Source organism: Pundamilia nyererei, unplaced genomic scaffold (assembly GCF_000239375.1).
Source record: "Pundamilia nyererei isolate P.nyererei 1_Seehausen unplaced genomic scaffold, PunNye1.0 scaffold00024, whole genome shotgun sequence".
NCBI classification, from domain to species: Eukaryota; Metazoa; Chordata; class Actinopteri; order Cichliformes; family Cichlidae; genus Pundamilia; species Pundamilia nyererei.
In genome coordinates, this window is record NW_005187425.1 from 3,633,824 (window position 1) to 3,661,815 (window position 27,992).

The window sequence follows — 27,992 nt, forward strand, 5'->3', positions numbered from 1 at the left end:
TTTTTTTTTTTTTGCATGCAAAAAATATTTGCTTATAGTTTTTGGCAGCTTTCATTGACTGCAAGACTACATTCATTTGATAGACAGTCCAATTCAGACTGTCCAGCTCTTTTTCTCAGATTAATTCCAGCTGAGTTTAGAAAAATCAGGTCTGGACATTGTCAAATTTGCACTTTTTCACATGTAGTACAGAGAGGCAGACGTGTTCTCACTACTGGAAACACTCTCTTCGATTTAGCCGAGGGTCTGCTCTCTTGTAGGACACATGCAGCCCACTCGCTTACTATGATTTCACCTGTGCTATTTTAACACAGAGCCAGTCATCCCCTGGACTCTGTACTGGGGATGTGCCATATCTTAACATCCACCACTATACAGACATAAAAAACATTTATGGGATAGATAAGTGTCCCATCATGATATCAATGATATAACAACACCATGCATTTACATTCCCAAACATGCACAATGACACAAGCCCAGAGATGTCTGAGAGCGAGAGAGCAGCGAGTCAGCCTCCATAGATGATTCAGTCCCTAAAAATGAATCTAACCTCCAACAAAGCCAACAAATACTTTGCAAAATTTCCACACAAAAAAAATAATCCTGTTTCAAAATTCAGTCAAAAACATTATATTAGCAGACACTAGCAGGTGATGATGTGCAGGAAGAAGAAGAGAATAACTTGTTAAAAAGATCAACCCAAGGCACAACATCCCAGGCAGAAAATATTTTCCACTTTAAGTTTTATTATGTGACAATATGGTGCAAGCTCTTGAAGAATTACAAGAATTACAAGTAACATTAGTTATTGTTATTGTTAAAGTGTTAAGCAGTTATTTATACTTTTACTGAAAATGTCCAGGGAAAACTGCCAAGGCTACTTTGTCTGCTTACATTTAACTTATGCTATATCACCCTTGTCTATAATGCTGCTGCTCCTAGAACCACAACAGATTTACACTTCAAATGAGGTAGTTTGTCATCAACGACACAAGCTTACTGGAAAAGAAGGATGGAAAATATCCTTCACTTTGTTCACACTAATAAATGCTGCTGCCTGCAAGCTGCAGTCACAGATAAAGTGTTGTTCAGAGATGCCACTATTGCAAATTTCCTTGAAATATCATGGTATAATTTTGAGGCTATATTCCTCACCCTGCATTATACCAGGGAGCTGGCAGGTTAAAGAATGTTATGTTATGTTAATGTTATGCTGGACATTTGCATTCATACTTTAAACGCCACTGGTAAACATCTAGGAATTCTCAGGGGTAATAAATAAACAGCAAGGAGGTGCAGCTAATCATTATTATAAATATCAGTTACTTTGATTAAACAATAAATTGATAAACCTGTAAATTATTCACAAGGCTTGTTTTATCTGACTGTCGAGGTTGTTGAGGTGTAAGATCCCCGCATTTTTTTCAAATAAATCATGAATTAATGAGCTTGTAATTTAGCTTTTAAACACACTTTTTTTGTGTGCTAAATTTATCTCGATGGCTTGTAGATCTAAGACAAAGTGCTGAGTATGGCACTAAAGTGTTGGTGCAGCTGATGAGTTTGGACAGATGCCTGTTGATTGTTCGGTAAAAAACAAAAGACAAAATGCAGAAAAGAAAAGTTGCTTGTTTTGTGCTTCTCTCCATCTTAAACACACAAATCAACTCCAACTCCACCAAATCCCAGGGCTCTGAGGAGTGCTTCGCTTTATTACAGTCTCCCTACTTCATTCTTCCAGCAATGTGGAAACATCGAACTCAAGCCTCAGCCATCAACCCAAACACACACACACACACATTTTTTTCTGGGCTAGACATCCTTCAAAGATGAAGTTTGGAGCCTCGGCGGGTCCCAAGGCTCCCTTTTGACACACACAAACACACTTATGCAAACGATCCCGCTGGCTTTTTCACTGAATTTTGTAGCAGCGGGCTAAAAAGCTTAAATACTTGTGGAAACTTCAGAGTGAATTACTCAGACAAACTCAAAAGTTACATGTGCCCACTCAAAGTCACAAGAACGCCTGCAACCTAAAACAAAATAAAAATCAATATTTGAATGTATAGCCAGCATTTCAAATGTAAACACACAGAAACAGAGAATGAAGAAGTTCGCCACACTCACCCTCACAGATTCTGTCCAGCCGCTGGCGTTTCACTTTATGCTTGTCGATTAGAGCCATCTCGTCACAGCTTGGTGGATGAAGTGACTTCTCCTCTCCTGATTTTTGACCCTACCTCTTGTCCTTAAAATCCCAAAGAAGCTAAGAGAGTTGATATTTTACACCTGAAATTCAAGAAAGCAGTGACAAAGATCATTAATGAAAGGATGCCTAGATGGAGGGAGGTTGTTTAGAGTATTTATACTTTTAAATTTTTAGTGAGCTACCACACATATATCAGGGTAAGCGCGATAAGTGATGAGCTATACTTGGAGTTAAGATAATTTGCATCAGCAGTCCCCTTGGGAGGCAGCACCTCGCACACAATACTTAACAATGCAAAGCAGCACAGTGCATGCATATAACTGCCAATAAAATGTAGAGCCAGTGCTTAGAGTTAGGTGCCTTTTAGCCAAATCCTTTATTTGGGATTACCATAGATTTTAAATACAGTCTTAACCTCTTCCAATCACGATTTCTGGACTGTCTGAAGTGTCATCAGGCAATTCATTATCGCTTCGTTTACTATGTTTATTAATTTACCTTGCAGAGGCTGGTCTTTCCACCAGAGGGAGCCTCGTCCCAGAGAGCACATTTTATTTAAATTAATTAAGAAATGTCACTTGTGCAACCCGTGCTTTCCAAATTGAGTAAAACACAGCAGCAAGCAGAAAAACGGGGAGTGAGTAAATAAATGAGGCATTTTAGCAATCATTATCTTCAGTGACTGATGCTACTCTAAAGAGCATTCTTCTAATTGGCTCCTGCTGAAGCCTGAGGGACACGGCACAGTTTTTTTTAGGGTTTTTTTTTTTTTCGCCAGGCAGGCAAAGATAGAGAGGATGGTACAGGAAGGCACACAGACACACACACACACACTGAGGGCACACAGAGGAATGTGGGTCAGTTAGTCAGCAGACAGGAGGAGGATGTATCAGCAGAATAAAGACATAAAAGGGGGTAGGTGGGAGAGAAAGTACTAGAAAAACATCATCTAACAGGATGAGTACAGCGTGACACTATCCTCCTACATTTTAACTGTATGTCTGTCAGCACTTTTATAACTCTGCTCTCTCTGTTACTTTCCATTTTTTGCCTCTGGGCCTAATCCTAGAGTGCTACACTTTCAGAATGGCTCTCGCGTTACCATTTACATGATGATATATCGATATTTGCTCTAAATGCAATTATAACCGGTGTGTTTTTGTGGGGCGCGGGGTGGGCTAAACAATGTGGCTGAGTGATGAATTGATGGTGCATTTTAATTTGGCCAGTTGTTGGGAGGGAGCGAGGGGAGGTGTAGTGCACTGCAGTGAAAGGGAATTTAAAAGCAACACCGGAGGAGGTGCCACAGTTTGGCATCTTTCTTTAAACCCAAGCACAGTTCAGCTCGCCCCACCAGTCAGCTGTGCTTCAGCTTGCCTCCTCCACAAGATATGCCTCCCTGCCAAAGAGCTGGAGACCCACATGTGGGAGTCAGAGGAGAAGTAATTGAGCAAGAGTGAAAGCAGGAAACAGTCACTCAGAGGCGGGGGAGTCACTCTGCCTCGTCTATGAATAGACCGGAGGAGACATGCATGGGCATCTCTGATTCTGTGCTGCAAAAGACGTAACCCTATAGGTCACAAGTGAATCTGGCCATTAATTATAAGCTCTCCTGATACAGACTTCACTTTGCTGATGGCTGCCTTGGTGGACAAACTCTGTAACACAAGAAGATGTCGGTAATGATGCAGCGACCGGTGCAGACAGACCAACTTGGAGTGATGTATAATTACACGGAGTTGCTTAGACAATGTGATGATGGGAAGAAAATGATGCTATCACAATGATGTGACATCTAGTATAACTAGCTTTTTAAAGAGAAGCTTGTGTAGAAACAAGATGAAACAAATGAGCTCTCCGTTTATTTTTAATAACGCACTGAATATTGCAGGCCGATGCTAATGCAGATATTCAAAGAGCAGTAAAATTATGTATACTGGCTGACATTCATACATATAAATACATACTGTATGCTGGAGTTATTCTGAAAAGGAGAGGCTAACATTTCATTAACTTTTCAGGAATTCATTTCACAAATTACTTTGCAATTCACAGTGAAGACTCTGCATATGTCTGTTAAGCAGAACAGACTGTGCTACAAGAGCTGCAGCGCTGCGAGTATTGTATACCGTATACAATACTGTACAATTTTTAAAAGACTCCAAATAAACTCGTGCATTATGCATGATTAAAAAACGTGTGTATTCGCACTTTATACATGCCTGTACCACTACATGTGCAATAGGTGAATATCAACCACCCAAGGCATCTATCAGACTCTAATTTTTAATTTAAAACTATACTTTGTCGAACTGCATTAGGGTGATAGAATTATAGGGTTCACACTTGTTTTTCTTATATTATGCAATCATAGACAGCACAAAATATGGATGTATTTTTTCTCATACAAGCACATTTTCTATGCTTTATGTAAGCGCTTTCTATCTAACATTCACACTCTGATGGATGCATCGGAGAGCAACATGGGGTTAGTATCTTGGCCAAGGATATTTGGCATACAGACTGGAGCAGATGGGGATCGAACCACCAACTTTAAGTCATACTGACTGAAACATTAAGTTCAGCTGTAAGTTAGTTATTTCTGGACTCAGAAAGGAAATACTCATTGGCTAATGACTTATGAATCACTAAATGTGTGGATTCAGTCAAAGCTACTCAGTTTCAAACAACTAAGATTCAGCACTTTGCTAACCATGACAGATGCTGTCATGGCAGCTATATGCATATATAACAGTGAGACATTCCACATCAATAGAAATTGCTTTTATATGGTTCTTTTGATGTGATACATAAGGTTATTTACATATGAATACTATATAATTTAGGCCTATATAGAATACTGTGCAGAAGTCTTGAACCTCCCCCTGTTTCTTTATTTTTCTTGTTTCAGACATGAGAAATAGCTGCATTGGCATTTTTTAAAATTGTTGCCATGCTGAAAAATCAGATGCTCTCCAGGTGATATTGTATGTTGGATTCAAATCTGAAGATCTACCATCAATTTTACCAAGATCCCCAACACCACTGGCAGGAATGCAGCTCCAAACCATGACTGCTCTGTATTTTACAGATGGCTGTTGACACCCACTGCATCTCTCTCCTGACCTTCTCCGTATATACTGATGACAATTTGAGCCAAACATTTTCAGTTTGGATTCATCCCTGCCTAAGACCAGTTGCCACTGATTTTCAGTCGAGTTCTTCTGTAATGTGGCATACGTCAGTCTTTTCTCCCTATTTCTATCTTTAAGAATGGTTTCCTGACATCCACCCTTCCATTAACAGCATTTCTGATGAGGCAGCTGGATCAGCTGAAAGGCCAGATGCATCTCTGAAGTCCTGTGTCTGGTCTTTGCTAAATGTGCTTTTTTTTTTCTTAAAGACATGACTTTCAGCTACTGCTTTTGGCAAACAGTTTTTTAGGAATCACATTGTTGTTCCCAAAAATTGGATTTTTGTCCTATCAACCTGTTTTATCTTTGACATTTTTCATATATTTAACTATAAAAAAATGGAAATAAATGACGTGATTTTGTGACAATCTGCTAGTAGCAAAGTGACTAAAGGCACAATTCAGACATGAATACTGATTGATCCCTTGAATTAGATGGCTTTTTATGCCTGGATGATCACTTTTAAGTGGCTTAACAAGCAAACAAAAGGCATTCTTTTGGAAATGGTCAGGTGCAAGGATTTGGCTGAAAATGAGTGAAAAAGAAACCAGTGTTTAATGAAAACTGTTGAAAGCCCCTCAGAAAGCCTGGAGAACTATTGCTCAAGACCAGTTTAAAAATGACAACAATGCCTGGCTCCTTGGAAGAAAAATATAAACAAATGAGGGATGGGTCAAAACTTTTGGCCATTACTGAATATTAAAACCAATAAACCATTAACCAACCAATGACCAAGTGTACTATTTTCAGTTTATCAATTATACCAAAGACACGCAGCCCCAAACCTCTGCTGCTATCATCTACACCTTAAAAACCATTTCAAATATGACATTTATATTCCCATGCCTCAAATGACAGGATGGCAAACCACACAGGCTTCCAGGAATGGCCTCCTCAGCAGTTTGAGAGCTCCAATTTTTTCATCAAAAAACCCCAAACTGTGGTAAACATGACTTCATTTCCATAAATTAATTCCAGACATTTTGACTCATGTAAGAAACAGATCCACTCCATTTTCAAAAGAAAAAAAAAGAAACATTTCAACTCCACTAAGCGGGTTGAAATGTCAACAACAACTTTAAGCACAGCTCTCAGTCAGAGGAGTGCCAGAGAGGAAGTACAGTTATCCTGCGGCCCTTAGCACCGTCACCGCTAGATTGTTACTTCACTAAGTGCTGTTATGTAACTTAACAATAAGGGGATTGACCTGAGAGAAAATACGTGCTCAGAGTTGGATGAGAGGAAGAGAAAGAGTGGACAAAGTCACACACACACACACACACACACACACTCAACACATATGCAAACAACAGAAATACACAACCCTTGAGACTGTCTGGCTCAGCCTACAAGAGGGCTCACTCTCCCCAACACACACACACACACACACACACACAGGACTGTTAGCTGTGCTTAGGTACTCATGTTCACAAGTCTGCGACTGTGAGCCAGTTAGAGTGTGACTAAAGTAACTGTTGCTTGATCTGTCGAGTGATGCAAACCTCACAGTATTCTTGGTAACTTCTTAACTGCGCAGGCAGAAAAAACATTTACTACAACTACATATAAACTTCAGCCTTTTATGAGCTACAGTGTGATTTACGACAAAGACACACGACATTTAGTGCGCACAGTTTCTGCAGTATAGCCAGTCCACAAGTGTTACTTTGTAATTGCATCTCGCCTTTATACCTGGATGCATTTCATGCACTGTTGGACTGCATGCCATAATGCTTAGATGAGACCATTTTGAAGGTGTATACTGTTAATCTAGAGCAGGAGTAATAAACATAAGGCCCAGGGGCGAGAATCAGACCCCAAATGGACTTACAGAACTAGATGACTTTGAAAAATGTGAAAGGGGGGATACATTTTGGACTTTTAAACATATTTTAATAAGTTTTACAGCTTTTCCTCTGGATAAAGAGCTCTCCCATGGACATTTATACCTTACTATTGTAATTAATTAATTGATTGATAAACAAATAAATGGTCAACTACTGAAATTTCTGTCTTATACAGTTGGTCCACAGTGAAAAAAAACAAACAAACAAACAAAACAAAAAACGGACATTATCTGTGAACTAACAGAAACTCTCTCATTTATAATCATAGGATACTCCCGCAATGAACTACAAGAACCCTTTCTGTTAATTGAAACATTTATTATTTTACAATTGTGTAAATTTGTCAGGCTGACAAGTTTCTTTCATTTACTACAGTTTCACTTGTCTGGCCGACTTATGTGGACCACAATGTGAAATGAGTTGTTCTGATGATGGCCTTGATCTAGGATAACATACTATAGGTTCATAAGTTTGGCCTCCAATGTGCCGTCCACCACACAGTCCTCAGTATCTGAATTTTGAACAGGTTTTCAGTTTCAACTAAAAGAAATCTACACAGGTTCTGATATAACTCCATCTCCAACATGTCTGCGGAGTGTAACACAGTAAGAGTTGAACCCTCAAAAACACGGACCCCAAAAAATGCACTCAGCTGCAGTTTAAATGCCACTCGCAAGATGGACTTAAAGAATAGTTCTTTTATGCACTTTAACGGTGAATAAATGAGGCGCCAAGCTGAGATTTGCTCAAAGTTAATAGCTTTTTAACGGTTGTGAGAGGTGGCAGATGTGCACCACAGATGTGCTCCCAAGCACAATGCAGAGAGAGTAAAATCTTTATCAAAATGCCACAATAAAATCTTTTGAGTGCTTCGCCAGGAGTTACATTGCTTTGTCGCAGCAGTTGCATCATCAAGAGGTTATGAATTTATACAGCGCCTTTCAATCTGACACTGTGGACATCAAGAAATTTCAGGAGCACAAAAAGCCACTTTATCACTTCACACACAAATCTCTCTCGGTGTTACATCTCTTTTACTCGTGTTCAAACTTTTTCTGTGAATTTCTGTGAAGAGAAGTGCGTAAAATTGCAGCCTAGGAGATCTTGTTTAGGTTGGCAATACCACTAAATACACAGACGGAGAGAAGAGAAAGTGAAATAGTGAAAATGAAGAGGTCTTTTTCTGACTGAGGCCATTTCTCAGAGGAGCCCTCTTTCCAGATTAAGAAACCTGTGGGTTTGGCTGAAGGTGAAAAGGCACAGAATGAAGCAAAGCTACAAAACACGTGCACGCCTTAAATATCTCAGAAGGAGTTACTACAAGGGAGAGTTCTCATCATGAAAAAAAAAAAGAGCTGTATCCTTTTTTTAGCTCATCAACCAAGCTTCCAGCCCTTGACCTCAGTGAACCAGTTTAACTATGTGAACTTGGTGATGAACAGTCTGTACACACAAAAAAAAGAACTGAGCTGCACGAGTATGGTTATGCAGTAAAAGACTCACAAAAGCTAAAGAGAGACCTGGTGGCCTTGAGATAAATCTTATAAAGACTTCTCTTCTTTTTTTTTTACCTTCTAAAGCTTATAAAAAAACATTCAAATTTCTTTCCTCTAGCAATAATCTCAAGATCTGTCAATTTTCTTTCTTTTTCATCTCCTTTTCTTTAAATCTTTCATATGGAAGCCTTGTGTCTACATCTGCCAGTCAAAGCCTTCATCCTTTTGAGGGTAAAGTGTGACATTTAGGAAATACGCTTCTTCAGTTCATTCAAGGATGAATGTAGTTTAGAAACCAAGAATCCCCAAGATTTCTGGACACTAACTGCCTTAAATCTCATTAATGCAGCACATCAATGGACAGGGAAATCCTACAGTCAACATTTTGAGAAATACTTCTGTGCCAGCTACCAAAAATTACACCTTAAGAGTCTATGATTAATGTCCCTGAAAGTGCAAGGTAGCAGAAACAGAGGAGGCAGCGAGGCGAAGGTAGTTAAGGTTTCTCTCCTCTCATTAATCGGATAGTTGGGGCTCTGAGGGGCACGTAAAGCTGTCACTCAGACCACTGATTTACACCTCCCTTCTCCTGGCAGGCTTCTTCTTCCTCCCTGTCTAAATACACCAGTTACTGGCAATTACAGCCTTCCTCTTTCTGCCTCTCCATCATCATCACAATCCCCAATGTCTGTCCGTCCATTTTTGGGCTTCTTCATGTATCCTTTTACCTCCTTTCGCATGTCCTGTCAGCCTCTGGCAGTCAGCGTCCTTTAATTTTCTATTTCTCCTTTACATCGCCTTTTCTCTGAACCATTTTCCCCATCTTCTCCCCTTCGCCGGCTCCCCCTCCTCCCTCTCACATTCTCACCGTCGTTTTCTCCTCGCAGCTCTAAATGAAATGAGACCGCTGCAGTACTAACTGCTGACTTGGGCTAATGCACAATTTTGTAATAATGCCTATTCGTTTAAGTCACCCAGGAAACGCATAACTGTGACATTATTGTGCACAGTAGCCTGTTACCCTAACCCAGCGAGGCTTTCAGCATAGCCTGCATACCACCTTTCTCTAGTTCCTTACAGCTAATGAACATAAACAAAGTCTGGCATGAAATATCCGCTGTCATAATTGGCAATTTATTTATACACAGCATCCCAAAACTACACAGACTACTCAAGACTCAACAAAGAGGGTCCACGTCTGAATTAAATAAAAAAAGACATTGTAAACACGTCTCTAAATATGATTCTGCTGTGGTGCTGTTTCTCTATTGCCTGACAGGCTATATGCGGATTTACTGATCTCAACTCAGCGAGCGCTTTTTCGTGTAAAAACACACACACATAAACAATCATGCCCAAATTTCTATTACTTAAGCTGACAGGTAAAGAGCTTTGTCACAATAAACCCCTTTTTAGCAATAGGCTTTTACTGTGATAATAAATCATACTATTCTGCTTTCATTCAACATGATGTCAGTGACCTCAGTCCTATCTCTGCAAGTGACGAAGACCAGTCCTGGGTGCTAAACTCCGCGTGTGCTACTCTTACATGTAGGAGCATTACACTAGAAATTTGGGGCAGATTCTCTTCAAGGTCAGCATAAGAGATCAAATTCACTGGGGATGAATGCTAGACATGATAATGAAAGGAAATTAAGGAAATGTTACGATGCAGCACGAGCAACCAGGTTGGGAGTTATACTGTCTAATAAGTTGCATGGCACCAAAAAAGAGCCATCATGAGCTAATACCCAACTTTCTCTTCCAATTAAATCAAATAGCTCTATTTTTTTCTTTCAAAAAGTAAGAGTAAACACACCCTGTTTGTTTCAGTTTTGCAAACTGTACTGGATTTGTCCAATTGAGCGGGGTTTTTCCAACATATTGGATTTTTGGCAACCCTAAAGAGGATTTAGCCAGAGCCAAAGGGCCAAAGTAGTGTAATTGCATTTGTCTGATTACAATAGAAATTTTTGTTTCTCAAATGGGCCTACATCACAAGAAAGTGCATAGATTTGTGCCAAAAAAAACTAACAAAAACTCCCAAAAGACCCATTCTAAGCCAGAAAAAAACCTGCTTAGGTGTGAACTGATCATCAAAACCATCTAGAAGTTCACTAAAAAATTAGTAGGTCATTAACAATTGTATAGAAGTTGACTGCATGCTGAAGTGGCAACCCCTAACCCTACTCAAGTAAATTTAAGTAAATGTAAGTATTTGGGAAAATGTACTTCTAAAAGAAATTTTATTGCACCATGTTCATTCACTCATGAGCTGCTGTAACATGAATCAAATGGCTGAAGTGCCACCTTTGCATGCAGTCAAGTTCTGTAGAGTCTTGCTAAGTTCGAGACCCCTGCTCTAGATTTAAGAGCATTAAAAGCTCAGTTTGTGTTCAACTCCTGGATCCTGTTCTTGGGTCCACAAAACAATAAAAAAGTTTCTCCCCTGTAATTTCTCCTGCCTCCTAAAACTTTGGAACCCCGGTTTAATCTTATCAAACTTTGGATTTTGTTGTAAAACCAAAAAAGTTCAGTTTCATGCTAACATTTGAATACTTGACAGCATTTATGATTTCAGGTTTTGTGGTTCCATGCACAGCCTTACCAACAGTATGTCTGAGTAGAAAAACTGTCACCAGGAGCTTAGCTCAGCTGTCAAAAGTGTAAGCGGTCTCGTACGCATTAAAATAACTAGAACAAAATGAAAGTAAGTTACTAAGCTGTGAGCTGAACGTCTTGGAGCATTTTTTCAAGGTCGAGAGACTTTAATTGGTGTGAGCCATCTGGCCTGCTACAAAGCCAGTGGGCTCTGATTACAAAAGGTCAACTAAAGCAGGTACAGTAGTAATATGCCCAACACTAAACAGCCAAAAACATCTTGTAAGGTTCTTTATAATGGTAAACTACATATGGCAACTGGACTGTAAGTACAGAAAATAGGGAGTAAATGGGGTTACGAAAAGGCCAAGCTTGCCCCAGAGGCCAATTCGCCGTGAGCTGAACGCCACTGACCTAGATTAATACCAACCACAGCAGCACCAGGACTATTAAACACACCCCGGTTTCCTGTATCCTGCCTTTCTGTCTGTGTGTGAAATGATTCCATCTGTCAGTCTCAGCTGGGCTGTGAGAACGTCGCTGAACGCTGCTGCCCACACACACACACACACACACACACTGTATGTATGCGCATATAGAGACAGACACCAAAAAACACAGACGTGTCGGATGGGAACTGGGGCCAAGGTGGGTGTCTGGCTGCATCGTGCCTCTAGGGAGGGGGTCTGAGAAAGTCTGCCCAGCATGAAAGGCTTGAGGATGGGGAGCCAGACATGAGATAGTGACAGTGGTCATGGACATCATTCCAAATAGTCTTCATTTAAGGTTTTATTCTCTCAATTCTGACTACTACCTGCACAGAACATTTAGTTTCAGGACAAACTGAAAGAACTTCTTTTTAATGACATTTTATCTCTATTCATTTCACCTCTGAGGACAGCCAAGCTTGTGGGAGTTCTTTTCAGCTTCTTTGTGAAATTACTAACTTGACAACATATAATTGCATACATGTGCACGCTTTCCTGCCTTTGTCTGTGTGCAGGCATGTGTGTGTGCACCTGCTTTCATGTATATAAGTGTGTATAAGTCAGGTCATACCAAGATGAAACCCCCATGCAAGGACAGAAGCCAGTATTCATACACCAGAGAGAAGAAACATAAAGAGCCAGCTATGAAAAAACAAAAAATCACCACCTGCGAGTAAAAGCATACAGAGACGAAACTGGAAGGGGGGATAAGACAAGGGCACAGACGGATTAGGAGTCATGACTGATATTCATAGAAAAATAAGGGACAGAGAGCTTAACTGTGAAGAAAAAGAGCAGAGAAGAGAAAGGTCAGGGATGAGGTTTAACCAAGGGAGAGAAGACACTGGCGAGTAAGTAAAAACTGGAACAGAAAAAACTATGTTCTTTGAGTTATTTGAAATATCTCACAAGCTCAAACTTTCCCTGAGGCTGAATTGAGCAGAAAGCATATAACCTTCAAGTTTATCATCATTTCACATTTCTGTACGCATTCAAATGAAAACGCTTTTCTCAGGGCACAAAAAAAGAAAAATGGTGTTAAAACACAGTCTAATGGGTAATATTTAGAATACCAGGACACAATGACTGGTGTCAGGAAATCCTGTATTTCGTTTTGTATGTGAATTTTATGAAAAAAGATTTTGCTTCCAGCAATGCTGCACTGGCTCCATGTCTAACCTGGATAATGCGACTTCTCACTTTCTTTATATTTGACTATGCTGCCATTTTAAACAGCACATTCAGTAGAGCTGTAGGTATTACACGGAGCTCATGCGTCAGCAAAATCGCTGACAATGGCAATAGCAATGAACTGCACACCTCTCTCTCCTCATGGCACAAAACTTAATTATTGGAAAAATGTTGATCAGCTAAAAAGATGCTTGGAGGTAGATCGGCATGTCAGATATTTAGTTTAAGAATAAAAGTGAAGAATAAAAGTACGTGGAGCTTAGATGTATGTGATGTCAAGAGTTTGTTAAAGCTGCCTTAAAAGCCCAGCAACACCTATTTCCAACCTCACGAAGAGTCCTGAGGGGGGTACTCACAGAGGACTGAGTAGGAGTGACCAAGTCTGTGGATTTTCTCTGGCTCAGTGAAACATTAACCCACAATAAATCCTTTTTGTTCAGGACCAGCAATCAAACATCTCTACATGGGGGGGAAATCAAACATGTCTTTGTGCGAACAAGCTGACGAGTTGAAAAGCCAACCGTCCCACTGAGCACCTCAGCAGCACAGAATCAAAGCGTTAGCCTCTGGCTCGCCAAACATTGATGATATCCATATTCATACTGACAACAGTTAAGGTGATAAAACTCCATCTATCAGTTCCGCCATTTGTCTCATCAACAATGTGATCAATAAGAAGATAATAGCCCATTTTTCATAACAGAAGCTTTAGCTCTCCATACAGCAACAAGTAGATAATTTATCTTATGTGACAATGTGTAAGCATGTGTGTGTGTGTGTGGGGCTGATGCTCCGCAGGAGCTAAACTGCTGATACCCACTGCTCATTTAAATCAAGGAGAAGTGCATCCTCTCACTTAACAGTGTGCTTTAGGAGTCAAATGGTTTCATGGATATCAGCCAGATTTTTCCGCCTGGAATCCTGCCAGTATTTATGCAAGTAAAGAGGCTGTTCAATGCATGAAAATGTGCCACGCAGAAAGCAATAATCTGGACTGGATAGCTAAAATTACGGCATTAAAAAAAAAGTAAAAATATAAATTTGGAATTTTATTGTTCTGTTGTCTGAAGCACCCACTCAAAGACAAACACAGATAAATATTACAGTGAAAGTGTAAAATTAGAACAACCATCAATTTGTGGATTTAAATCAAGAAAATAGTTCAAGTCACTAGGGCTGTGCAACTGAGCCTTTAATCACTTAAACACCCTGTCTAAGGAGCTTGCCATCTAGTTACCTAGCTTTCCAAATCAAAACCCTTTATTCCCTCTTAAATGACTCATAACTGAAATTATATAACAGTGCAAACAAAATGCCAAGGATGAGTAGATAGACCCTAGAAAAAAGAATTTTTTTCTCAGTGTCACATTTTACCTCACTAATGTTGCAAAGCACATTAGTCTAAAAACCCTCCAGAGATAACGACAAGTTAGCCATACTCCCTAAAAAATAGTGTCTTGGAGGCTGTGCTAAGAAGGTTGGATCATCTGTGATGGTTCAAAAAGGTAGGCAGTAAACTGCTGTTGTTCACAGTCCTTCACATGATCACTGAAAAAAAACAGAACTATTACTTCAGATTCCATTGCAATTTACAGGTAATGAGCATATTATATGCTTATAGGCATATTACCAAAACCATATGCTGGAAATAAAGATGTCTATATTTTTCAGGTCAGTGCAGACATGGCTTAAACCTAGTGTATCATATATAATACATGAGTTTTTGAATTTTCTGGCAATTGTTTCATGGTTTGTGGGTAAAACATAAAGTAACAATAATGACAGGAATATATATATATATACACACATCTATAATTTTTACTTTTTTTTTTTTTATTTTGGAGAAAAATGTGGGAAAACTGCCTCATATTCAACTTCATCTTTTACTGTTTCATGTTGACACAATGCAAAACCTAAAGGGCAGAAAGAACAACTAGATAAAACACTTCAGAAGCCGATGAATCTCCAGTGAGATTCCTGGCACTTCTGGCTGGCTACTGCAAAGAAAACAAGGAGCCGATGCCTCGCAACAGTGCTACCCAACCAGAACCCCAAGGGCCCTTTCTTAAGGACTAAGAGCCTTACTCTGCCACACAGCATCAGTAAGCTTGTAAAATAAGCTGTTACACTTTATATGCATCATAACCATTGCAATAATACATAGCAGATGCCTGATTTTCACAAACAGATTTCCCTAAGGGTTTTTTTTCCTGGGTATAAGCCTGTTCTTTGTCTTTAGATAATGTCCACGCTTCCATAAAGACAGAATGGGATCTTTTATTAGAAAAAAACCCCACATTCAGTTAATAAAATAAGCTGTCACACCTTCTACTGCTATTAGAAGTAACACTCAAAAAGTGTGCATGCATGCTGAAAGTATACGTACTGCACTACTCCAGATTAAAATATCCTATTAGCACGCACATTTGCAGAGCCATTAGCATTTAAACATGCAGGCGCTGCGCTCCTTTCAAAATGCCATTTTTACTCTGCTGCGAGGAGAGTTCTCCAGTTGTCATAAACAACTTTCTTTTTTCTTTTTTTTTATTCAAGGACCTTTTCAAATGTCAGGGCCAATCAAACACAACACGACAGGTCTCTGGGTGGAAAAAAAAATACAGCTCAGAGGGCAGAGAAGAAAGCGGACTTATCATGCATATTCATGTCGCAGGAAGGTTCAATGACTGCTGTCTCTGAGAATTGTGAGCAGTGGCAAAAAAGGTTTGTCTGTTAAGAGACAGCTGAAAAAAGTAAGCTTTTAACTCTTTCCACCCCTTCGACCACCAAGTCCAAATGTCAGTGTCAAAGAGCCACAATGGCCAAAGCATTGTGTGCCCCCATGAGTGACTTTCAAAACCCAAACTCCATCTTTTTTTTGTCCCTTTTCTCCTCGTCAGCAAATTTGGACAGAAAAGTTTTCTCTGTGAAGTAGTGCTCAGCAGAATGGCAAACAAACAGAGCCATCTCTCCACTGGCCAGGGCCCACTTCAGCACTTTAGACATCTCTTTCAGTTTACAGCTTGCCTAAATCAGCAGGATGGATCCTCCTGACACAAGTCTATGTCAGCTGCACTGGAATAGGGTCTCTGCAGAGACACAATGGAGCTTGCTTCCTCCCCCCTACTCCTCTTTATGCCACCTCCCTCAAGAGACAGGAGAGAGCGATTAAGAAGGAACGGGGAAGAAAAAAAAAAGCGAAGAATTTAAATACAGTACATGTGCCTGCACTTTCAGCCTGTGTGTATATGTGTGTAATCTGCAGGAAACTTCACCAGCTAGGAGTGCGAGAGCTGAACGCCCCACTGGTATTCTCCTCTCTATCTGTTCCTGTCTTTCTCTCTCCTTCACTTCCTGCCTCTCTTCATTAGTCTCTGTCTATTCTCTTTGGCTCCAGCGAGGCACAGTCATCCAGGAGGACATTATTAGCTGTCAGCATTAACAACCAGCGTAGCCACTGCAGAAGCAGAGTCAGTTTCTTAAAAAATGCTCGCAGAAAGCTTCTTCTCTGCCCCAGTGAGCAGAGCAGGCAGTCAGGACAGCCTGCTGTGTGCAGATGGTGCTTTGTGTTTGCTAGTTCCTGCAAAAGTGACACGCAGACACCAATCGCAAAAACGCACAGCGACTTGCACACCTAGCTGGAACCTGGTACTACTATTCATTCCTAATCCTCTGTGGTTTGCATGAAAGTTAATGGCAGGTGTTTAAAGCTCCGGCTATGCCAAGTGAGGGAGGGGAGGTAAATGGGAGAAGATCAACTCTTTTTTTTTTTCTCCGCTGGCACACACACACACACTTTTCCATGTTGAAAAGGTGTATTACAGTCCTGTTAGATCTCCAAAGTATGACCCTTCATCCATTGTTATCCTTCCCCTCCTCATCCTGTCTTACTCTGGCATAATGTCCATGAATGCAGTTGAGAGTAATTAGGACTTCTATGGAGGAAAATAGACAGTCATTAAGAAGGAACAGGGAATCCACAGTGTGATAGTTCGTGCCAGGTGGGAGGCTATTACACAGCCAAGCAAGAGTTAGCAAACTCCCTCGATCATAAATATAAGGAAAAGCAAACATCCACCACTGCTCTTCCACTGCTGCCAAGAGCTTTCCTACAATCATATAATGAGTTAATAATTTAGAGAAATGCTCATCTCTTTCCTCATCACATATTGTGCCACATTCACTATAATATAGGCTTCAGTCACCCCCCTTGAAAAATCTAGAGTGTGCTTATTAAAAGGCTCGAATGATGTTACAGACTCCTAGGCACACATGTTTAATGGAGCCCTAATCAACATGGTGCAGTGGTCAGGCTTTTTCCTTTTTCTTAATATATTATTCTGCACAGGGCAAAACTCATTCAAATTCTAAAACAAATATCCAGACTTTTTCTTTAATCAATCAGACATAGATGCAGAGCATGTACTGCACACTCTTCATTATGGAGAGTGCAGTGTACCTCACTTAAAAAGAAACACAACACTGCTCAAAAAGCCTTATATTATTTAATGTTGAATGGGAAATACAACAACCAGATCTGTTGGTTTTTTTTTCTTTTATTGGGGGAATACAGAGTTCACCGTACACTGTCTTCCTACAAATGCCTGTCTTTCTCCTGTTTTCCTCCACTGCTCTCCAGGTTTTTTCTGTGTCTATCAATCAGCTTTACAATCCCCTCATCTGCCATCTTTTTCTCTTTTCTTCCCCTCTGTCTTTTTCTAGAAATGCGAAAAAGCTACATATACTACAGAAAAGACGAAACATAACCCAGTATTCTGTTTTGTAATGTCAGGATTTAAAAAAATGAAGGAATTTAGACATATGAGATAGAAACAGCGGCTCTTATTCATTATTTAGAGCCCTGTACTTCATTAGAAAAATGTAAAGGAAGTGATGTTACATCAAAATTAACACAGAGAGCTTTTTTGCTTTTTATAGCAATAATTTAAATTTAAGTCATCCCAGACTTTAAGTTGTCTCTGCATGATTGTCATCCTCTAAGTCTCCGTCATTGTTCTACTCTGTCACAATTTCGCCGAAGTCAAACTTTATAGTAAGTTTAGATTCGATGGCGATCAGTGAGAGCACACTGAGGTGCTGTTGAGTCTTTTACGTTTAGTTACAGCCAAATTCAAAAACACATGAAGGGCTACAAACACGTATGGGAAAAGCTGTTTTGAGATGTTTTAGAGATGTATCCTGTTCATTCTGTACAAAGCATCAGAATTGGGTCATTTCCTTTGCAAAGTTATGATCTAAATCAGACCGGTATAAGCACACGATGCATCAGCTAGTTTATGAGCATGATTATTCACATCCTCAGCTTCCATGTGCAGTAGAATCCCAAATTTTCACTAATGCTGCCAATCTGTGGTATAAACAGGCACCTCACTTGTCAATATTGAGGTTAAATGTTTCTACCGCCTAAAGATCCATGCCTTTCAGTGTTACTTGTGCTCGGTAGATTCATCTGCAAACACTTTAGGCTTCTTGGTGTGCTGCAGTTCACCTTTATATGACTGGCACACAATGGGAACACTCACTGCATATCTTGTGATCAAGCTGATCTATAAGTGAATTATCCCATGTTCACAAAGAGACGAAAAGCAGTGAGTGGATCCATGTCGGCCTTTTGTCACTTTGAATCTGCTTAAAACACGGTCCCAAAACTGCGCCGTGAATTTTAAGACAGCCCAGCTTGGGAAAACAGTTCTGCTGCCTCTTGGCATGCATTGCATTTTCCATCCATATCAGAGGATATGTCATTAGGAACATCCATTATTGCACATAATTTCCACAAAGTGCTTTAGATGCATCTGCATGGAAACTACAGCGTGTGAATATAATGTCCACTTTAATGTTGTTAAAAAAAATCATTTTTAAAATCTAAAAGTACAAAACACATAAAAACTGCAAAGGTCAAAGAAACTTTCTGCATCTTAGCTGCGTCCTTATATACTGTTGACATCCACCAAATTCAGAGATTAAGCTGCACATCGATTAAGGGATTTTTTTTTAAGTGAGACTGCAGCCCATTATACTGGCCCGTCATATTACTTACATATCATATGCCTGGCTTCGACAGTTTTTAGGATCTATGTTTAAACTGCCAAGCATGGCCAGTACAACCTCAGGCAGGCTTTCCCGAGTGACTCCGAATTGGTACAAAGCCAACAAATCTTTCAACTATTTTTCCCCTCCCCACGAATCCAAAATTAATGTAAGCTAGCAAGCATGTGAGAGATCAGAAGTAGAGTATGAACTGAACTGAAAAATTGCCTGCTGTATTTCTGTGACTATATATGCTTTTTTCTTTTCACCCATTTGCTGAATCAATCCCTCACATACAGTGGATGAAAGATAAGATGTGCTGCCTCTGCCCTTTTTGTCCAAACTTGTTAATATGCTTAGTAAGAAAAGAGTCAAACTTTAAATTGATTTCAGTTAGTTGGAGATCTAAGTGATCAGTCTGGTTTCAGTGCTTTGAGGTTACTGTTGTTGTGCTTTGGCACTATTAAAATAAAACCAAACTTGATTAAATTGAATTGAACTTAAAAACATGTCAGTAACTTTATGCTTCAGTGCCACTCTCCACTACTGCATCTCTCCCTCAAGCTTCTGAACTAGCTTGGTGTTCACCTTCCCGGTTCCAGCGGCTAAAGAGTACAAATCAAAGTTAACATGCAAGTGCAATGATCAGATCATTTTTTCACAAACACAAAAACCACTAACAAAGTGTCTTTTTCCCCATTGACGGAGAATATATAATCTTATATAACCTTCTTACACTTTTTCACCATTTAGAAGATGACATGTCAGAAGGTTGTTAGTGAGAGAGCATAATTAACCTCCTAAGCAACAATCACGAGTGGAGGCAGGTTATTTGGATCTCTGATTATGAAAGGCAGTAGGCCCTCAACTGATAAGGAAATTGCGAGCTTGGTTTAAGAGGGAAAACTAATCTGTAAAAGGGGGATTGGCATGGAAAGACTGTATTTTATGAGTAATATTCTGTGTAGGAAAATACAAACATGCTCTTGACTGGTTTCAAAAATAAATACAATTTTTTTTTTAAAAACTCACTTTTGGACCCCCAAATGGTCCAAGCCCCTAAACACATACCCAGTTTGCCTCATGGATGATGCAGCTCAGCTTTTTATAGTTAATAGATAAAAAAGCTTTTGACTTTCAGGGCAGTATGAGCATTTACATCATAAGCAGGAAAGTTAATTTCTGTACATACACCATGCATTCATATTCAGAACGCAAACATTTGAGAATCTAATCCATTTCATTCCAGTAGGTATAGGCTCTTCAGTGTTTGGAGGGTATGTTAACAAACAATCTACTAAAACACATGCAGAGTCGTGAAATATGCATGCTTCAATAATTGTTTACTGCATGTCATATCTCTATTGTAATATTAAAAATATGCTATGAAATATTGCAGAGTTAAACTCCACCACCAAAGACTCTTTGTAGTCTTTGTGTTTCCATTTGAAAAACTACATAGTAGTCATGCAATCACTACAATAGCATCCAAATATCAAAAACAGCCGCTATTGACCCTGTTAAGTACTGTAGTCTTTCTTTACATGCAAAGAAGCAGAATAAGGTCATCTACAAAAACAGGAAAAACTACAAATGGCACAACAAAATCTAGATTTTCTAGTGGAGCTGCTACGGTAGCTCCAGCTTAGTATGGAAGTACTCTGTGTTTGGGATGGACGATCAAGGGGCAATAATTAATTCAAAAAAGGCAAAATGCAATATGCTTTCAGTCCAAGGGAGGAAACAGATCCAATTTAGGAAAGCACTTAAAATAATGACATTTGGATCTTTTTATAGAATTCAAGCTGAGTAAGTTTCAGTCCATATTAACAACATCCAAAGTATTATTTACCATTTTGTTTGAGGCCACTGACACTGCTATTGTGAAATTCAAAATGTTCCATAGGCTCATAGTAACATTAGTAGGCTACTCAGCAACTATCTTAACACTTCAGTCTGTTTCCTATCACTTTACCATATATGCTGAAATGTTCGTGTTTAAGTAGCTACTTTTTTTTTTTTATGTAGTAGCAAATTGGGTATCAAGAATTGTATTAACCCTTTTTTTAACAATATTAGTCCTATTGGTAGTGATTATTACATTTATGGCATCGTGACATTCCTAATATGATCCCAGACATCCAGAAATTACGCAGCATCTCTCAAAAAGAGTACAAGCAACAATGCACCTCAGTGATGGCATCACTTTGGATTTAATGTGTAGCTTTTGGCAACACTATGATTCTGCAGTTTTGCGTTTGATTGTCTCAATTAAAAATCTTAATGCTTTCAAATACAGCAGTGGGCTAGAACTTGCTTATTTCCTGGCTGCTGCATTAGCTAAACTGCAATTCAAATACATTATGTGGAATTGGCTAAGCTTTCAAAGAGGCTTGTAAGACGCCAGTGTTGCAGGACCAAAGTAAAAAAAATAAATAAAGAATACACCCATGAGAGTATGGGGAGGGGGGAAAGGGTTTGGCTGTACATAAGAGCAACCACTGAGGATGTTTTCCTTTCTCCATACTGTGTATATCCTATCAGTGGTGGCAGACAAGAGTGCATGGCACCCACATGTACAAACAGCGAGTCAGAGAGCGCAGCGACTTTTAAGCACACTGAGCAAACAGGTCTTATCAGCGAGGAGAATCAGACACCTGCTGCTGTCTGCTGCAGTCCACATCCACTCTCCCAAAACTATCCTTGACAAGCAGAAGGAAAAAAACGACACACTCAGAGACACAGCACAACAGCACAGGGAGAAAGCAGGTGCAGAAGATTTGCAAAATGCACCAATTAAACTAAACACAGCAGATTTTTAAATGCGTGTTCTTTGAGAAAAAACTATTACCAGGCAGCAGCAGTTGTTAACATAGCACAACAGTTGCTCAAAGAATAATTAAAGTACAACTGTTCCCTCATCATTGTAATGCCTCTCAAGTGCTCAGCCCTCGGTTTGCAAAGTGCACTACATCACAGCACAATCTTTGTTTTCAGCATCAAAGCCTTAATGCAATCTGAGGATTGAGTTGTAAGATGTCTAAAGATCTGTGTCACATGCGCTGAGGTGCAAAAGAACTTTTGTTGTTGTTGTTTATTATGTTGGGGGGTTTTTTGTTTGTTTTTTTAACATGCAAATTTCAACTTCAAACTGTGACGAAATAAACTGAACTGAACTGGATAATTAGCTGTAGGTGATTTTTTTTTTCGAACAAAACTCACATAAAGAAAATCAAAACCTAGACTTATCCGATAAAAGATTAATTGCAGTCATGCTCAAAGAGACCTGTGGTATAGTTGGTACATTTTCAGCCTCTTGCAACTGGCACAGTGCAATTTCACACCCGTTACCCCCTCTCCACAATGCACAGCAAAAAAATCACATGACAGTACAATCCTCTCAAACCAACCTACGGGAAGTTTTAGGGAGCCGTTAGTACTCTGGCCATTATGGGAATTGTCAGAAGAGCTCACAAGAGCTATTCCAGCAGCATCTAAATTACTGTGTTAAATGGAGAATTAGGCTCTGAGAATATGATTAACCAATTGTAATTGCTTTGCTTCTGTGACTTCAAAACAGGCAGTCGATGCATGATTATGATTTTCCTTTTGCTGTTGTTGTGCTTCTAGCTGTTCCTCTTTACAGAGTAATCATATCAACAACGGGACATGGATATAGTTCAAGTAAGTGCTCGCTTTCTTAATAAACAAAACATGCGACCTCTGTCCAAAGAAAAGCAAATGCCAAATAAGCGGGCACATGCCAGTAAGAGCAGCTGTGCTTTCAAAGACTATCATCTTTTCCTGCTCTGGTGCACTTGCTCCCCAGTTTGCATCTCAACTCTCCAGCATGGTATAACACAGCGGAGACACACAAATAAGTCCCTACACAAGCATGTTGCACAGCAAATCAGCCATATACAACGGTGCTCAGTACAAGCACAAATCATGTTCCTAATCACAGTACAGTGACTCCAGCAGTCACCAGGGAATATCTGTTGAGGCAAATGAGACTCCTGTTTTCCAGTACAAACAGAGGCGCACAGGCACATCAACACCGAGCGCTACCATGAAGCACAAGCTGTGTCTGTGTGTGTATGTATGTATATATATATCATAAATATTAAAACGGTGATTTTGCATTTTCTTGGCATTTTCCCCTTCAGCGATGAATCAAAAGGCCTGATAGGAGCTGCCATGTACACTCTGATGCTGCCTGTGATGCATTTGCCTTGAGAGGCCAGCTTTCATATCTCAACACACAGTCCACAAAAACAACAGGAAAGTAAGTTCAACCACCACCACAACTCCCCCATCAGAGCTGAAGGTTGGCAGATGAGGGGAGAGATAGGGAAAGGCAAACGGGGAGGGTGGTGCTGCAGGTGGGACTGAAGGAGCTGGGAAAAACAAAATCAGAGTATCTGAAACTCCACATTATCTGATTCAAAGCAAGCCGAATTAAATGTTCGGCTAAATGTAGCGTTTAAAATGCAAACCCTGGGATCTGGAAGGGTGCAGGTCATGGCCTGCACATCATTAACAAAGGTCTTTTCTCCGCAGGAAGGCTCCACACTAAGTTTCCTTGCCTGTTGTGACAATGCCCAAGGGGGTAGAGCAGATGTCCGTTGCCAGCAGCACATCTGCATACAGCCTCTTATCCCCACCCCTTCACTGGCCAGACAATGGAGCCGCCCTCCTCGTCCTCCTCCTCCACTTGAAGCTTTCTTTCACTAGAGCCTCCAAATGCAGTTTTAAAAAAAAAAAGAAAAGAAAAGGGAGTGAGAGTTATGAGAATCAGTGCCTACTCTGTGCTTCTCAAAATTAAAAAATAGAAGGACCATCCTCTGTGTGAAAATGTGCAGATGCTCATATAGATATCTGATTGAGTGATTAACTTATTTGGCACTCACTAATTAGTATGCTACAGCTGATTAGAGATGTCCAAACTGATGCCAGGAAGAACTGCAAAATAGGCCTGCACCAGTACTAAACTTTTAATCAAACTCCTTCCGTGCATGTTCTTCCTGGTTTCGGATGAAAAATGAAAAAAAAAATCTATCAATGCAATTTTTTAAATTTTATTTAAAGCACTCATAGCTGATCTTGATTGGACGTTTAATGAATGTTCACCGTTACCTTTTAATTGCCCAGCCTCATTAGGAACTTAATAAAGCCAATTTCCACATCACTATGAAGTGGAGTATCGGCTAATGTCTACTCCCACCCTCCCTTGTCTCTCCTTGCTGATGGCGCAGGGACACATGGACAGCGATGCGAGTATAGCTTTCAAAACTATACCCCGGTGGAGCACACACCGACATATTTTACACCACCTTTGCAATAATCTTGAATCCTACCTCGACTGGATGTTTACTGAGAGTTCAAACGTCGGCTTTGGGGGCTCCAGAAATAGCATCGCAGGCTACGCATTTCAAATTCGCTTGTTATCTCGGATTTAGATAATGATCCACCTTTAGATGACATAAAAACTTAATCCTGAACGCAACGGGACAATCTCCGGCGCAGGGAAACGGTGCCTGGTGTCGGTTTTTACGGGGGGAAGTAGCCTCGGCTCTCGGTGTGCCTGGTTATCCTGCTGTTTACTTATACGGTTCATAAACACTCCTATTCTTTTCCTCCTGCCAGAATTGAGAGGTGTGTATCAGTTTGCTTTTCCTTTTTTTCCCCTCTCGCTTTTTGAGTGAGGCGGAGCCTTTGCCCACTTCTCCCTCACACACACACACACACACTCAACACTCTACACGCGGGCCCGCGCGCGCACAGCACAGATGAGAGGCTCTCCTTCCAGTTGATATAGATGGGACAGTAGGAATTTTCGAGAAAGGCGATTCAGACTCGACTATTATTCAGTACATTTTCCTTCGTAATGTTAAGCCTCGGTTACTACAGTTAAATGTGTTTGGGGGGGTTGTATTCATTGTCTTTTTCTTTGTTGTTTGTATGGTTTGTCTGAAAACTCTTGTCTTCTTACCACCAGCTCCTTTCAAACTTATTTATTGAACGTCTGAATTGAGATGCAGCAATGAATCCTTGTAATATCTTCTCCGACCAGTACAGAGACAATATATACAAATCTATACAGTGTCTCTAATACTAATTTAAGTACAGCTTATTAGTGTGCACAGGGTTTTAGTCTGAGCAGATAGACAGGATAAGCAAGTGTTATGTTCAACTCACATTGCTATTTTGTTACCCTAAAAATAAATAAATAAAATGAACAGACATTAATGCCTCACCTTTACAGCCTACACAAACAAAATGAAGCATAAGCAAACTATCATGACCTGATATATATATATATATATATGCTCAAAATAACATAATACAACATGCCTGGATAATGCTAACAGTGTTAGCCACATAACAACTAACTGACAAAACTAACAACCTGTTAGTATATATAATTTTTAAAGTAATAGTATATACTATTAGTATATTCTAAGATGGTCACACACTGCACAGATATTTAATCAAAAACAGAATTATATTCTACAAAAAATATATATATAATATGGCCCAAATTTCTAAATTGTTATGCTAGTAATTTGCCAAAATTCAACTAGCAGACCTAACATTAGCTTACCCAGATGGTGCTTTTAGATGGTGTAATGTAAAATGTGCTTCATGGCTAGCACTTGAGTACTGCTTAACTGGGGGATTTTAGCTAAGTAAAAAAAGAAAATAATAACATACATATACTATTATTAGCTAAATACCACCAATTAAAGTAATACATGGAATTTTAACTCAGATGCTTATGTGCAGGTTTAAACTGTCACCTGTGTTATACTGCATAAGCCCATGCACTCTAAAATCAGTGTCCTCAGTCATGGTGATGCAGATACTTTAAGCTACTATTAACTAAATAATTAAAGCACCTTGAGGTGACTTTTGTTGTGATTTGGCGCTATATAAATAAAATTGAATTGAATTGAATTATTGTTGCTGAAACAACTGATTGGTTATATTTTACTTATAGTTGTAAAAGTATGTCAGTAGGATTCAGCTGAGGAAGCACAGTGACCTTTTTGGATGGTTCTGGAACCCCAGGGCATGTCCATAACCCTAATGCTGAGTGTACTTCAATTATGCTAATCATGCTAGCCAAGCTTTCTAATAATAACAGCCTACTTGAATTTAAAAGTATTCTCATATAAAAACAAACTTTAAAAAAGTTAGCAAACCCGAGCTAACACTTGTCAAAATACTATCTGATGCCTAAATTCTAAAACTAACATAATACAACATGTTATGTTATGTCAGTAGTTTGCCAGATAATGTTTAACTCCCATAACTAGCATTAGCCATAACCTATGGTGCTTTTCCATGTTATATAAAATATGGCTGACAGCTAAGACTTTGAATTAAATTAATTAATTTGAATTAAATAAAAAGAATATATAAATTAGACCTATTAACATACAATAAGATTAGCCAAATGCCCAAATACCATCCATGAAATTGATAAATGTATTCTAGCTCAACTGCTTAATGCGCAGGTCAGAAGTATCACCCGTATTATATTACATAACCCCTTTTACACTATTTAAACACATTTAGCTGTAGGCATTAGCATAATACTGATTGATCACTTGAGATAAGCTTCACCATTCTCTTTGTCCGTGAAGTGCAGTTTAAAACCAATCTTATTTAAACAACATTTTGATTAACTGTCAGGTTAACCACATTTCATATTAAGCTGCCTCCTTTTGTTTTTATCTGAAATCCATAAACATATTAGCTTACACATAGTTGATATCAGCTCTGGGCCAACAATTAAGTAAAGAAACTTGTAATTTAGTGTTATATGATGTGATAGATAGATGAAATGCAAAGATTTTTGTTCTTCGTGCCACAGGTGCAGATAGCAGCAACTGCAGCTGTTCTTTCATGTCAAAACATGCAGCGTATATTCCTTTTTAGTTCCAGTCCCTGCAGTACAATTATTTTAGACCCTCGATTCACTCACACATTAGTGCCAGCCATATAACACGGCACAGATGGCGGAGAGCATGGTTGGATTTCCCAGTCACTTCAGTCTCTGCATAGTTTTCCAGCACGTCCAGTAGAGCTTTCCACAAAGACAAAGAAAACCACCTCAAGCAGCAGACGAATCATTTCCATACTTTCTGTTTGTATCTGCTGTACCATGTATCCTGCATGTGTGGTCCCAGGCCTGGGGGGTTTTGGCCCTGTCCTGAGACCATCCTTCCCTGTGGTCATCTTGTCTCCAGCACAATGTAACTACTGGGCAGAAACCCAAACACTCCAAAGACCATCACTAGCCAACAAGGGACACCAATAGAAGCATATGTTCACAGCGCAAAAAGAGGGGAAGGGAGGATAAAGAAACAGAGAGTATTTGTTAGCCACAAATATATTTAGAAGCTAATGACATATTACATCATTTAATGATATCAAATGACATGCGTAATGAAGTATGTAAGACCCATACATTAATGTGCTTTTATTAGACATATGTGGCAGCATCATCTGTTATCTCTGTGTCATTTTGAAGGCAAAGGGTGATTAAAATCAGCTTTTTTGTGACAAATTAAATCCTGCAAAATGCAATGTTTGCTAATCATGAGCTGATCCTCTTTTGTGTTTACTGCAGTTTACATAGTTAAAGCCCTTGCTGTAAAAACAAATATGCAAAGGCTTTATTTGCCGAAGCACATCTGAAAGTAAAAACAACCATTAGGAACTGTGCAACTGTGTGGTTCGATCCACGGCTCCTCCAGTCTGCATATCAAAGTGTCCTTGGGCAACATACTGAAGCCTCTGATGCATTTGTCTGTATGTGAATGCATGATAGGTAAAAAAGTGTGTAAAGGATATATAAAATGCGTTGTGAATGAGTGGATGCGGCTCATAGAGTACAAATGCACTAT

General features: G+C 39.5%; 1 protein-coding gene across 1 annotated transcript in view; it reads right to left on the reverse strand.

Moving 5' to 3' along the window:
- LOC102199986 (C-terminal-binding protein 2-like) overlaps window positions 1-24,772 on the reverse strand; it is a 78,796-nt gene extending 54,024 nt beyond the window's left edge. Inside the window, exons 1-2 of the mRNA XM_005727433.2 lie at window positions 24,435-24,772; window positions 2,131-2,292 (exon numbers count right to left, since the gene is read on the reverse strand). Of these exons, the coding sequence (XP_005727490.1) occupies window positions 2,131-2,188 (58 nt within the window). The 5' untranslated portion in view covers window positions 2,189-2,292; window positions 24,435-24,772. The remainder of the gene's footprint in view (window positions 1-2,130; window positions 2,293-24,434) is intronic.
- Between the last annotated feature and the right edge of the window lie 3,220 nt (window positions 24,773-27,992).